Source organism: Gavialis gangeticus, unplaced genomic scaffold (assembly GCF_001723915.1).
Source record: "Gavialis gangeticus isolate Ggan-Ray unplaced genomic scaffold, GavGan_comp1, whole genome shotgun sequence".
Taxonomy (NCBI): Eukaryota; Metazoa; Chordata; order Crocodylia; family Gavialidae; genus Gavialis; species Gavialis gangeticus.
Window position 1 is genome coordinate 177,074,198 of NW_017729022.1, and position 13,916 is coordinate 177,088,113.

Here is a 13,916-nt window from a genome sequence, read left to right on the forward strand (position 1 = left end):
GGCCAAGTTAAAAGTCTTTGGGGGAGGGAGATGACTGTTTAGATACGATTATTAACTTAGCAACTAAAATGTCCAAGGATGCCATCTGCATGAAGAATGTTTTACATCCCCTGCAGCTGACCAGACTCTATATACCACTGAAGGACTGCAATCTGGACTGGCTCGTTCCTGGCATCTATAAGCTGGACACAGAGCAGGCACTGTCCCTTGCTCTCCTTGGCCTTCCATGCAGGCACTGTGGAAGAAAGGCATGTAACATAAATGCAAGAGAATAACCAAATTTAAACCAGGATGAGGTAAAGGAATAAATGCAAGGGCAGAGCTTGGATGACGGGAATGACCGAAAGAATTAAATCTTGAGAAGGGCTGAGACATAAGGGCTGCATCCATGCGGTATGTGGTTCCACCAGCATGTCTGTGGTGCCACAAACCATGTGTTGATCTCCGCAGTGCAAGGGAGGGAAAAAACAGCTGTGCATGTGGCAGTAGCATGTGCCAACTGAAGCTTGAGTTTGGTCAGCTGGAGCTCAGCCAACAGTGGAGTTCAGCTCCACGAGGCAGGATCATTGCTGCTGCAGCCCTGGGAAGCCCCCAGGACCTCAGGTAAGGCTGCTGGAACCAGCATGCTGGTCTCAGCCTCTCCTACCCCATCCAAGGTACCTTGTCACATGCTGCTACACATGGCACAGGCATTCCCTGGGGGCAAGTTATGCTGCTGCTAGTTGTCCCTGGGGAACCAAACATTCATGCATGTCTGGACACGGCCAAGGAGGAATTTGTCACAGTCAATGAGTGCTGCGTAATTCCCTCTAGAACACAAGGGGCTGGAATATCTCTCTTGCCAGCAGTTATTTGTGAGCCTACTGGCTATCACTGTGGGCTCAGAGAATAAGCTACCTACCAAGGCTATCACTGCCTCTTACAGATGTCCCACTGCTGGTGCTGTTAGAGGCTGGATGACAGACTGATCTAAAGTTTTAAACCCTGCTGATGGGCATCAACTTAATATAGTTTTTCAGCTTGTTAAAAACTTAGTATATTAATACATAAGAGCTGTTGAAGGTTAGTTACATAAATCAAGCACTCCAAAGGATGGAAACTGAGTTGATGTTGCCTGTAGAATCTTGTCACTTTTCTGTATATGCACTAATACTTTCTCCAACCAAGTCCTTCTCAGTGCATGGGATGGACCTACACCGTGGAAGAATCAAGGCTATGTAATGAAAACAGTTGTTAAACTCCCACCTCCATCTTTCATATAAGTCTGAGGGGTGCATAGTGAATACAGCTCAGGATTACAGGGCAAGAGATGAATATCACAAATAAAAATATTTGGATTCAAGCCCAAGAAGCTGCAGGAGCCTAGATAACATTTAAAACTCTCCAAAGCTGCTCACTGAGAGAGAAAATAATTATCCAAGGAGGGTCTGAATCATAGCAGTCCATGTTTTGTCTTACCTGATTATTACTCAAGCATGGTGCAGAACATCTCCTTTATACAGAGAATTCTATTAGATAAAGTACCTACACTTAAGAGCCAAATCAAAGTGAGCAATCTCTAATTGCCCTTCTGTGACCATCCCAAATTCTGCAGTATCCTTTGAAATGCATTAAGTAGAACCAAACACCAAGATGAGCTTTCACCAGCACCTGCATATCATGCATCTATCATCCCTGCTTATCCCCCTCCCTGCACTTTCCCAGAAAAGTATGAACAATGGACCTCATCAGAATCTGTCTGCTGCTGCTGTTCCACTTAACTGTAAGTTTACTATTTCATCTGTCTTCTGGACTTGTTTAGACCACAAAATTCTGCCTTTTGCTTCATGAGTAACAGCTTCTGTGAGGAACTGACAGAAATCTTCAGGTTGTCTTTATCCGCTACTTTTTTTGATATAGGTCAACTCCCACATGAACAGGCATGATTAACCTCTTTGCATACCATCCTGGTTAACTGTCACCTACTTCACTTTCATAAAACAGCAAAGGAAGATGAAAGGCTCCCTAAACCCAATGCTTCCTCTATTGTAGGAGGGCCTGTTTTAAGCATGGCTGTTACCCCACAACATTCAGAAACAGAAACTCCTCCCCACCCCCACTCAAGTGTAGTAATTATAAGCTGCTTAACCACATACCTACCTTCCTACCCACAAAATTCTTGGAACTGCACCTCCTGGCCTTGGAACTTGCCATTCTTTAAGCCAGTGGGAACCAATTCCTCTGGCAGGTGTGCCACAAATTAGCCCCAAGCTCTCACATGCCCTTCCAATCCCTTCCTCTGCCTGGGCCACTTATGGCACACATGCCACAAGTTGTCTACTTTTGCTTGCTCTGCCACCTCTATCATCAAACAAGAAGCAATAACCCCACAGCCATCTGTGAAGACTAATGTCAAATAAAGTTGGGAGCAAAAAAACTGTAAATTTAGATGTTGTTATCCAACAGGTTGTATCCAAGTAAGAAACTAGCTTCCCCGTTCCAAACTGGAATCAGGAAAATTAGACAGTTTGGAGTCACTGCAGCTTGTGTAAAGTATGAGCATGTCTTTTTCATTTTCCATTCAGGGTTTCACAGACCTCTGAGGTCATACAATATACTAACACAAAAATATTTGGTCTGAAGCTGAGACATGCAGGCTCCTGCTTCTCCACATCTCAAGAATTTATTTTACATATTAACATTGACTTTATTGGAACGCTCAAGCATGTACTTGTACAATCGACTGAAGAACTCCGAGTTTCTAACACTTAATTGTTTCTTTCAGAAACCAAAGACATTTCCAGCTTATTAGTATTCTTGTTTCAGTGAAAAGTTCAGTTAGCCATATTTATAAATTATAAGGAGTATAATCTGTAATGATAACATACAGGGCTTTGTTAAATTACTTAAATATTGCATCAAAAGGTCAGACATTATGTCTGAAAGAACAGACTGCAAAAGGAGTCCTGTTTTCTTCTAATCTTCCTAATCAAACTGAAGGAGGTTGAGCACTGTTCCTGTTAATTCCATACACGTCAGTTGTGTATTAATATATTCAGCTTCTTTTCATTGGTACACAGTCCCAAATTAGAGTCCTGAGTTAGTTTGAGTCCCAAGATCTCAGAATCTTTCAGCTGCTCTGCTAGCCACAGCCCTGATATTGCCATAAACTTTTGATGGAGGACTTCCTGCAGGGAAGAAAGACACACAGTTGTAGGATGACTCATGAATGAATTACAAATATTGGTACAAATTATGACACCTGGAAATTTCAATGTTACTACTAAGAGAATTTGCTCTGAGCGACAATAAGATGCTCCAAAATTTCAGCTATGCACCAAAACCATACATGGAAGAAATATCAGTCTTTCACCTGAGAATTACAAGGGAAACACCCAGGGTCAGACAACAGATTCTGGTATAGAAGAGAGCAGCTATAAGATGGTGGAGCCTTGCAGGTAGTTGTAGAGTGAATTATGGAACTGCAGTGTACAAATAACGTCTCAGAAAAATTCCTGGCTGCAGCCAGATGCTAATGGTTACTAGAATGGCAATTCAGAGATCTGGACACTGTTGAGCTGCTACCAATTTTGCAACTGTTAAGCAGAATTGCCCCCATCCAGGCCAGGTTATGTCTTGGCTTATTCTGCCCAATGAAACCAGAGCTTGGTTTAACACACCATTCCCTACTCTATCTTTAGCGGAGGAATTGGGAAAGAAGAGCAGGGAGCCATCCTGCAACAGAGAGAGCAATTCCTGTCATGCTAAGACACCAAGCACGTAGGAGCAGACCAAGCCCAACAGAAGGAAAAGACCCCGGACAAAGAGGAATGGTGCACCTGGGAGTCAAGCTCAGATTCAATTATGCTCAGATAGAATGAAGTCCTTCTTAAAGCAGCCATGGTTGCAATACTCCCAGTTGTACAAGACTTAATTTAGCATTTTCAGAGAAGAAACAGAAGTTGGATAACAGGACTTACCTAAAATGAGATTGCAAATTGCTGTTCGTGCCATCTTAATATTCTGAAAAGATCCTAAAATGTGAACTTTCCTGCAATAAGCAACCAAAATGCTGCAAGTTATTTATTTTGGAAAGGCTTTCCTTGCACACAGTTTGTTACAGTACTCAACCAAATCTGAGATTCAAGAATTAAATACACTAATACTTTTGAATGCACCCATTTCTTCTTCCTTTGCTTCCACTCTAGCAGTTTCAAATCACAATCCTGGAAAAGCATGCGGTTTGACTGGGCTGGTATTTCCTTTTGGTTTTACACTACCAACAATAGGTAGCACATCTGTCTGACAGTATTTGTTATCAAGGTAGAGGTGAAGATGTCCCCATTCAATGGCACAGCAGTGTCATGACCCTTGCTTTGAGGACACCAAGAGGACACCCATACTGTCACATGGGCAGTTATATCCAGTAACAGTGTCTTCAAGAAAACTGTATCTGGCAGTTCAACCTCCCATCCCCCAGTAAAACTCAGCAAGCATGCCAAAAATTATGAGAAACTGCTACCATTTACACCTGAATGCAATTTATGCCTACTCATAGTAGCAGGTGAAGTCACACAGCAGCATCAAGATGCATCTGTGTCACATAACTGTAAATGAACAGTTCTTCACATCAATCAGTAGGTGCAAAACATCAGCAAGTTGCACCCAAATGGAAGTAGCACCTGGTCTCCATCCCTTGTGGAAATTTCTCTTAAAGTTCTCAAGCATTTTACATTAGAACACCCCAGTGCCCTGCTGTCTTCAACTTTGCAATGCTATATGGTAACAGTTGTATCATTTGTCACCACTAGTGAACTCAGATTTAGTACAGAATAGATTGGGGCTGATCCATTATTCACTTCAAGCACTTAAATTAAGCGCTTTCCATTGTCCCAAACAGGATATTAATTTGCATGTTTACATAAACATGGCAGCCAGCTTCAGACCTGTTTTCACCTTTACTGTCTGTCCTTCTTGCAACTTAGAGATCCCAAAATTATAGAAGTTTCTACCCAATGCTACTATCAGAACACACCTCACTAGGTTAAAGTTCAATGTCCAGATATTGATGCTAATATTGGCATCGTCATTGTCATGTAGGTTAAAAATTCAATTGCTTTGAAGCTGCCAGCGTTCATCAGCAGGGAAAATAAGATTAGGAATAAAAGAGCTGACAAAAATGCTTCCACGGGGGTGTTGGCATTCTATTATTCACACAGAACTGTTCCTATCTTGCACAAAGGAACAGTTTTGGTTATTGTACAGAGGGAAGATGCTGAAGGATCAAGTGTGAGTTTCAGGATTTGCACTTTACCGAAAAAAACGTGAAATGAGAGAGGGATGTTTACACTCACGAGTCAGCAAGAACTATCCGTGTCCTGGTTACATTTTCTATTGTGAATTTTGTTTTTCCTCCTTTCCCTGCTATTCTTCCTATTGCTCTTGAAAGGTGGTCTCCTTTCAAAGGCTTGACTTAAAGCAAAATAAAAATATTTTATTATTGAAACAGCAACATGTATTTCTATAGCACCTTTCAAGGGTTCTCAAATCACTTTACAAACATGAATAGGCTGCAAAATATACCTATGCGCACAAAGGGAATTTACCCACAACTGAAATGCACTTACAGAGGGACCACAACTGACCCCTGAGGTGGCTGTGTTTTAGAGGAGGGTGAAGTGATCCCTGTGTAGGTCTGTGATAGGAATAACTTTCCAAGCAACTGGAGAAGTGAGGTCAATTCCTGCGCAGCTGGGCAAGAAGCAGAGTATGACGGCATGGAACTAATGTGCTCTCAACAGAGTAACTAAAATTAGACATACCCAGCTTCTTGTACCAGCCTCATCCCCCATAGTATTCAGGGGCCTTCCAGTAGCACAAGCAGCGCACAACCACCGTCTGTCACACCTCATCCCTTCCCTAAGGAAAGGATGATGCACAAAGTATAATTTATGGTTTTAGTGGTGGTTTTGTTTTGAGTTTGCTCCTCAATTCATTTGATGAGTAGAGTGCAGTATAAGACGCTGCAACTATGGGGGAGATGAGCAGGGCACCAGTCCCAGATGTTAACTTTGGGCTTTTTTTTTTTTACTTTGGAAAGATAATAAAGCAATTCTTCTGTTGCAAAGGTTAGGGATCCAGAGTTTCAGACCTTCTATGTAAAAATAGTGCACACAGCTTGCTATTCCCTACAACGCTGTTAATGCCACTTAACTAGCTGCTACACACTCACACTTGCTTTCACTAAGATATAAATTAACCTTTTTTGACCAGAACATCTGAACCTGATACCCACCTTCTCACAACAGACAACATGCTTCATATTTTTAAGAGCTACAACCCCACCTTCATGCACCTGGCCAGGACAGTGGCAAATGTTGTTCTGGCCTGTATTGGAAGTAACTTATGCCCCCAGGAGATTTTTTTAGACTGAACAACAAGCTTTAAAGATCTTACTATCCAATTCTCCAACATAACATTAAAATAAGAAAGACCTCTCCTGATCCAGAAGTGCCCAGACTGACTACATACCAGCTGGACCAATATTTCCACTAAATGAGCTTAAAATGTACTGATTCTTAGCTCAAGTGATAACCAGTCATAGGTCAGCTTTTTTCTTGCTTTTGAATTTAGAGTAATTGCTATTTATTTCTAATAAGTTAATACACAAGATGATAACCATTGTCTTGTGGCAATGTTTAAAATAAAAAGACGGCAGTACAGGTTTGCTAATTCTCACTTTGCTAATTAACTATGCGATCCCTTCCATGGGATGATTGTACAGCACCATGCATGGTGCCATTGTTCAAATAATGTTTAGTAAGCTTCACCACATACTGGAATCACCCAATTTCTCAGTGCTGTAGTAAGATCTTGTTGCTAAGAGAATGGTTTTTGTCGATCATCATCATAGGGTAACAAACATTTGAAATAGCCTTGTGTGATCTTGACTTATCTTGTTGATTTATATATGTGAAGCCACAGAACATAAGCCATAATGGATCTTAAATGCTATCTGCATGTATACAATTTTGTTTTGTGAAAGGGAAAAGAAAACCCAATGACATGAAACAATATTAAAAATATGGCAAGAGAACACACTTACCATCTGTAACTTCAAAGGATTCTAGAAAAAGGTCATCTAATCTGATAAGAGCAAGCGCATCCTAAAATACCAGAAAAGTTGACATTAACACCATGCAAGTTATAATACTGCAGAACAAAAATATGCTTAAAGATCAACATTACAAATTCATTTCCTTTGGACATGTAACAAAAACAGATCTCCAAGAGGGCCTCACTAAATATATCCAACAGCAAAAGCAAAAACTTAGTGCCACTAAAGAACAAGTTTGCTGTAGGTCATGTTTCTGTACAAGGAACCCTGCAAGAGTTTGAGTGACTTAGGATCATAGGAAAGAAGGACTAAAAGAGACTTCACAAAGTCATTAGTTCTGCCCCCCTCAGGCAGGATCATCCTTGACTAAAGCATCTCAACCAAGTATCTGTCCAACCTGCTCTTGAACATTTCCAGGGATGGAGATTTCTTAAAGGTAGCCTGTTGCTATGCTTGACCACCCTCATGGTCAAAAAGTTCCTCCTATTCTCCAACTTAAGTTCCCTCTGCTGCAGCTTGAGGCCATTGCTGCTAGCCTTGTCTCCTAAAGCCACGAGAAAAGCCTATCTCCACCTTTATAACTGTCCTTTGTGAATTTGAAGACTGTTATCAAATCCCCCTCAGTCTTCTCTTCTCCAGACTAAGTAACCCAGCCTTTATTCATAAGACAGCTTCACAGGCCTCTAGTCAGTTTTTGTTGCCTTCTGCAGGACTAGCCAATTCTTCTTGAAGTATAGAGCCCAAAACTAGACACCAAGTGAGACCTCACCAGTGCTGAATACAGCAAAAAAATCACTTTTCTTGATTTGCAAGTGTCACTCCTGGTAATGCAACCCAGACACTGTTGGCTTTTTCTGTAACAAGAGCACACTGTTGACATACATTTATCTACTGTAATCCCCAGGTTCTTCTCTGTAGTACTGTGGCCTAGATCGTACTTATAAAAATAGTTTAAAAAGTACCAGATAAGATGCTTATTTCCCTAAAAAGTTAATCCTTTTCAAAAAGTACAAGATGAATCAGTAAGGCAGAATTTTTTTAAATATTTTTTTTTCCTATGGAAAATAAGTCCAAAGAGAGTCAAACTATTTTTTCAGTATGGGTTTGAAAACTGTATGGGTGCGCATGCACACGCACGCACGTGCACACGCACACACCTTAACCACTTTTATAGAACAGACCTAAATAAAAACTGCATCCCTAAATGGCACCCCAAAAGAAATCTAATATGAACCAACTTACCTTAGATCTTAACTAAAACTGTGATTTTCAAAATCAGAAAAGAAGAAACCTTGATTTAAGTAACTGATTTTAATTTTCTACAGTATTTGTATCTATTCATTATTTTCCTAAATGGTCACCAACTAATCAGAATCAACCCTTAAAAACAATGATATTCAAATAAATGTAAAACTTTATTCTGACTTGTGGATTTACAACAGCCTTCAGATTAGCAAGAAGTACAGATTTAAGCCACTTTACAACTGAAAACACATTCAAATGTTTATATTTTATTATGCTAGAAAAATGTGAAGTCACATTTCCTATTTACTAGGTGTTTTGGTTTTTTTTATTTTTTTTTTTAACTTTTTGTTTGTAGTAATCTGCTTCTGGAAAGAAACTGGAATTCAATAAAAGATGCAAAAGTAGTCCATGTTTCAGCCTTTTTATGCATTAAAGGCTTACGTGTGCTGGATACACAAAAACTTTATCAAAACATATTTTCCCTTTAAAACTAACTGATTCATTAAAAAAAAAGTATTATTGTTGTCCATCAATTGAACTGTTTTTTTCTTGTCACCAAGTTCTTCAATATTTAAGAATTAGTAGACCTCAGCCTTTTGGAAAAGAAGCCACCTTGGTTTTTCAACTCTCAGTCAGTTTCTTAACTTCTAATGACTTAATAAACTAAAATGAAAAAGCTGAAATGAAATCAATTCTCGGTGCACCTGCAGAAGAGGCAACAGCTGTCAAAGTGGTTTATCACTTCAGAAAACTCTAGTTCCAGGTGCTGAACCAATGACTTCCCTTAGCTCAGTCGTCTGACTAAAGGCTAAGGACTCTACCCAGGAAGGCAAATACACATTTTAGACAAGGGGACCCGTTCACACTCTGGCTGCTGACAACTCACCTCAACTTGAAATCCAAGAATAAATGCTTTCACAAAGTCAGCTGCTTTTGTCAGAGCACTCAGATCCTTTGTCTCTTTACAAGTCTGCAAGGCAAAAATTATAGATGCAAATTAAGAGCACATAATGGAAATGTAACAATCCACCTAATATCTCCTTGTTCTTACTCATTAGGCTGAAATACTGCAGTAATCCTAGCCATCCACGAGAACATTTGATCTACTAGTGCCGTTCAACGATCCCAATGTTCTGTGCCTCCAAGAACGTGCAGCACATCACCCCAACCAATGCTTGGAATTCTTTCTCCACCCAGTCAATGGATGCTGCTTGAAAACTCTTCTGCCATGATGTGAAGGAACGGAGGTTTCTGCAGAACCCCCTGGAACATAACCCAAATCATACCAAAACAAACAGCAACCTGAGAAGCAAGGAGCAGGGAAGTAGAGATATGGTCAGCTTGAAGGCCATGTGCAGTATGTAATGCTTACCAAACTATTACACAAATGTTGAGACTAGAACCTCTGCCATCACCCCTCCCAATGCAGTGCTTTGTGTAGTGAGCCTCCTGCCAACTACCTCCACCCCAGATTCTCCCCAAATTCTGCCTAAAAGTTCAATCAGGATAAATTCAAGAAATTAATTTCTGTACACCAATGAGATTTTAATTTGGAGCATCATCTATTAGGACCCAACACTTAAGATCTTTAGATCAAGAAAAAAAGAGAAATGTGCACTCTAAGTCAGAGAAACTGCGCTCTCTCAAATATATGCCCTAGATCAATACAGAAATTGATCTAGATAAGGTGTTACAGACACCGTCATGCAGGAAGTCAGACTAAATCATGATAACTATGGGCCTTGAATTTTATGGAATGTCAGAAAAAACATGCAAGAATTAAGGTTTGGACAAAGGAGGCGGCAGGTCAAAGGAAGAGAGAGATTTGTGAATCATCAGCGAAGAAAAAAAAGGACGAGGAAGAAGCCTTGTGTAACTTTTAACAACTGAAACATTGTGGGCGCAATCTAAAACACAGAAAGAGAAACACAAAAGTCACAGAAGGGCAAAATTTCAGAGCAGCACGTGTGATAGAAAAAAATAAAATAAAATAATTGATTAAAGAGGATGGACATGGAGTAAGCCAGCAAATCTCAAGGCTTGAAGAGTATCATTAAAGACAAACAAAAGCATGTCAAGATAGTACAGGCAACAGAAACAAGATCAGAGAAAGCAAGGAATGCAGCTGCACGTGAATCATTTCAATTTAAAGGTGTAGGAAGAAAAAAGCTGGGCAATAATTGGAGAATGAGATGGGATAAAGACAGGTGCTTCTTTCCCACTTTCTTTTTTAAGATGGGGAGGGACAGAAGGAGGAGTATGCAGGGGATGCCCAACAGAGAACAGAAGGAATCTGGGGATAGGTACATACACATGTCCAGCAAGCTGAGGAGACAAGTTAGGACGGGGTCACTGACTAGGGAGAGAGCAGATCTGGTGAGATTTTTACCCATTTTCTGGACAGAGGCGACATCGTTTTTTTAAAATGACCTTACACTTACATACCACATCAATGCTTTGTTATCAAGGAGCAATGCCAAAGTTATAATCATACTTTCTGCTAATTCTGAAAAAGGAAACCCTACACTCTCACAAAACACCAAGTTACCTAATTTTGAAAAGTTTTTTTATCTTTATTATATTAAAAAAATTTGAAAATGTGACTTAATACATTTATCAAGATGTGAAAGTGTAGTAATCTGAAACACATCTTGATAAATGTATTATGTCACATTTTCAAATTTGAGGATGAAAATCCATATATTACTGATGTAACATCTTTCTTGATAGCAGTAAATTGTATAATGAGCATTGTAGCAGCCACCGGAGGAGAGGCAACTAAGTTATTTTTATCTATAGTGCCTCTCTTTTTCAATAGCTATAACATGGCAAACCAGGTACGCAAGGGAATGCAGATTACTAGGTCTGGTTTCTGATAACATACAACATTTCTAGAAAGCTTACAAAGCTGTTGCAGTTATAAATGACATATTGGAGGCAAGGATAGGGATAGTTTTGTGACACGTTTTGCACAGCAAAACCTGAGATTTGAAACTTGAGTTTGTATGGAAATAACCATATGTGAGAAGCAGTGCAGACTCTTGGTCTGGATCAATCTGATTGTCACCTGATGATCTCACAGAAAAGCACTTGAGAATTTCATCCTGAATCAGCTACTTAAATATTGTTTTTTGACTGTGTCTCTTAGGTCAGCGGTTCTCAACCTCAGTAGCCTTCAGGCAAACAACTGTTCATCTACTACAATGAAGAAAAGTCTCACCCACTCGAAACTAGATAGGCAGTATTGTGGCCTCAAACATGCATAATGCATTAAATTCTTAAATAAGATTGAGTAGTTGGATCATACCCAGGTTTTTCCTTCAGTGCCAGAACCAAATAATTTTTCCTCAGAGAGATATAAAGTTAGAGAAACAAAAATATCACAGAAGTCAGTCCTACGAATAAAATTCCATTCTTAAAAGTTTTACTTATGTCAACTATTTACCTCAAAAGAGTAACTGCTGCTTTTTAACTGGGATACCTTTTTTGCAATGCTCTCATTTGGCTTCCTATAGCAAATACCTACGCTCTAAATTATTAAAATCTTTCTACACATGACAATTTTTTGTATTTCAAATCCCAGCTGAACCGAAGTGATACACTGTTTGCAAAAACTAAGAGAAAGAGCTTTCCCCTTACCTTGATTTCCACATTTCTTGTTTTTAAATTAAATCGGATTTGAAGTTGCAAATGTTCCACAACAGGTGTGAATATTTTCATCCAATTCTCTTTCAGAGGGGTATATCGGTTTGCTGGTACAGGGATTTTCCTCATTTCAACTTTTTCACCCTAGAAAAAGGGATTTTAGTTTTACTTAAAAAAAAATTAGACTGATGTCCCAAGGATCCCAAAATAAGGGTCACCCCTCTCTAAACCCCCCACATGCACATTTTTATCCACCCCATTTCTAAAATTACCCAGGCCAACCACCCCCACTGGTCTGAGGAGGCACCATTGACTAGTATGAGAGGCCTGTCCCATCCCCACCAAATCAGTGGGTTTCCAAGATGCTGCTTTTTGCAGTCCCGTGAGAACTCATTTGAGATGTGCAGGATATTAAGTGGCCCTGAGCTTCCCCCAAACCCATGCTGACATACTGGCTGCTAGAAGACAGCCTGTCAGTGTGCTCAGTCACCAACATGTTTTTTCCCCCTTGAACAGAATAACAGTTCAACAGACAGCGGACTCCAGGACTGCCAGACTCACAATGCACCGAACAACAACCCAGTGAAAGAAGAACATTATGCCGGTGTTTTGTGCTGGGGCGCAAAGTGCTAGTAACACTTGTTGGGAAGGGGCTGCATTAAGGACCAAAGGCTGTTGTCAAGGACATCAACCTTTAAACTGGAAACCCGATAAGGTTTCTCTGCTAAATCCTACTTCATTCCCATCTAGTGCTCTTCAGCTGTAGCTCAGCCAATGTAGTGTCAGTGTGGATTCAGGTAAAGGTTGGCCACTTGCATGTCCTATAAAATAATTTACCTTTAAGGTAAGGACTGCAGAAGGCAGGGCAGCACCTCAGATACTAACTAGTTTGCGGGGAGGGAGTTGGTCCATCTTGCCCAGTCTCAGTGCCCCCTTTTGGTGAGATTGCTGTCAAACCTTTGACCTTCACTCCTGTCCATTTTGTCTTTTGTCTCATGAATTCAGTTGACACATATGAAACAGTCATCTCTATAAACAGGAAGGGCTAACTGTTGCTCTGCAACCATGTTCCCAACATGCGTCAGACAGGCCTGAGAGGAGGAGCAGGCAGCATGAGGCACCAGCAACTCTGCTGGAGCCCCTGCGGGAAGTTCAGCCAGGGCTGCTACTCTTGCTGCGTGTAAACCACTGGATTAGATGACCTCTGTGTGTGGTGGGGGGGTAGTTTCTGCCAGCCCCACTTCTCTACGACTCTAAATTGGGCAAAATGCTGTCAGCAAGATGGCAGCAGGGGGCTGTGGCAGCTGCTCCAACTCCCTGGAAACACATTTCACTTTACAGAGAGGGTGCAGGGCTACTTTATGCGTAGAATAAAGATGCCGACAAGCGTCACACTGGGGCAGCAAGCGGGCACTGAAAGGGAGCTGGCAGAGGGTCTGACCAGGACCCACTCTTCTTCTCCCACTGACAGCCTCCAGCATCTACAGGACCGCAGGACATCGGAAGTCGGGATGCAGAAGCCGTTGCTCCTTTTTCTCCAAGGGTCTACCCAGCCCCTGACCCCAACACGCCGGAGGGGAGGGGTCGCCCCGCAGCAGAGAAGGGGAGGGGAAGGGGGGAGGGAAACCTCCCTGTCTGCCTCACGTACCCCGAGCGCAGCGGTGGGGGCAGCGGCGGGCGGGAAGCTGGGCCTCTTGCTGGGCCGCGGCTCCGTAGTGTCCATGCGGCTGGCGCCAGCCGCTCGCCGCTTCCGCTTGCCTCTTGACACCACGCCGGTGAAGCCGCCGTCGACCTCCGGGGCGCACTGCGTCTCCATGCTGGCCGCCGCCCCGGGCTGCTGTCCCGGCGCCTCCATTCCCCACGTGCGCCGTGGGCCGCCGGGCCTCCTGTACGCATGCGCGCGAGAGGGAGGGGAGGGCGGGGGCTACCC

The 13,916-nt window shown here is 41.7% G+C and overlaps 1 protein-coding gene across 1 annotated transcript; it reads right to left on the minus strand.

The window, feature by feature from the left end:
• Positions 1-2,530: 2,530 nt before the first annotated feature.
• Positions 2,531-13,896, minus strand: PNO1 (partner of NOB1 homolog). The gene is made up of 7 exons (XM_019516565.1): positions 13,635-13,896; positions 11,981-12,130; positions 9,228-9,311; positions 7,085-7,145; positions 5,334-5,451; positions 3,960-4,030; positions 2,531-3,167 (listed from the first exon to the last, which is right to left on the minus strand). Exons 1-7 carry the CDS (start codon positions 13,839-13,841, stop codon positions 3,100-3,102), a joined length of 759 nt encoding a protein of 252 aa, XP_019372110.1. The 5' UTR covers positions 13,842-13,896; the 3' UTR covers positions 2,531-3,099.
• Between the last annotated feature and the right edge of the window lie 20 nt (positions 13,897-13,916).

Excerpts from the sequence above, each read along its gene's own strand:
- PNO1 (XM_019516565.1), bottom strand. The coding sequence starts at position 13,841 with ATGGAGGCGCCGGGACAGCAGCCCGGGGCGGCGGCCAGCATGGAGACG. Across the intron at positions 4,031-5,333 it reads CGGATAGTTCTTGCTGACTC|GAAAGTTCACATTTTAGGAT; the intron begins GTGAGTGTAAAC and ends TGCTTATTGCAG. Across the intron at positions 3,168-3,959 it reads AATTTGCAATCTCATTTTAG|GAAGTCCTCCATCAAAAGTT; the intron begins GTAAGTCCTGTT and ends TCTTCCCTGCAG.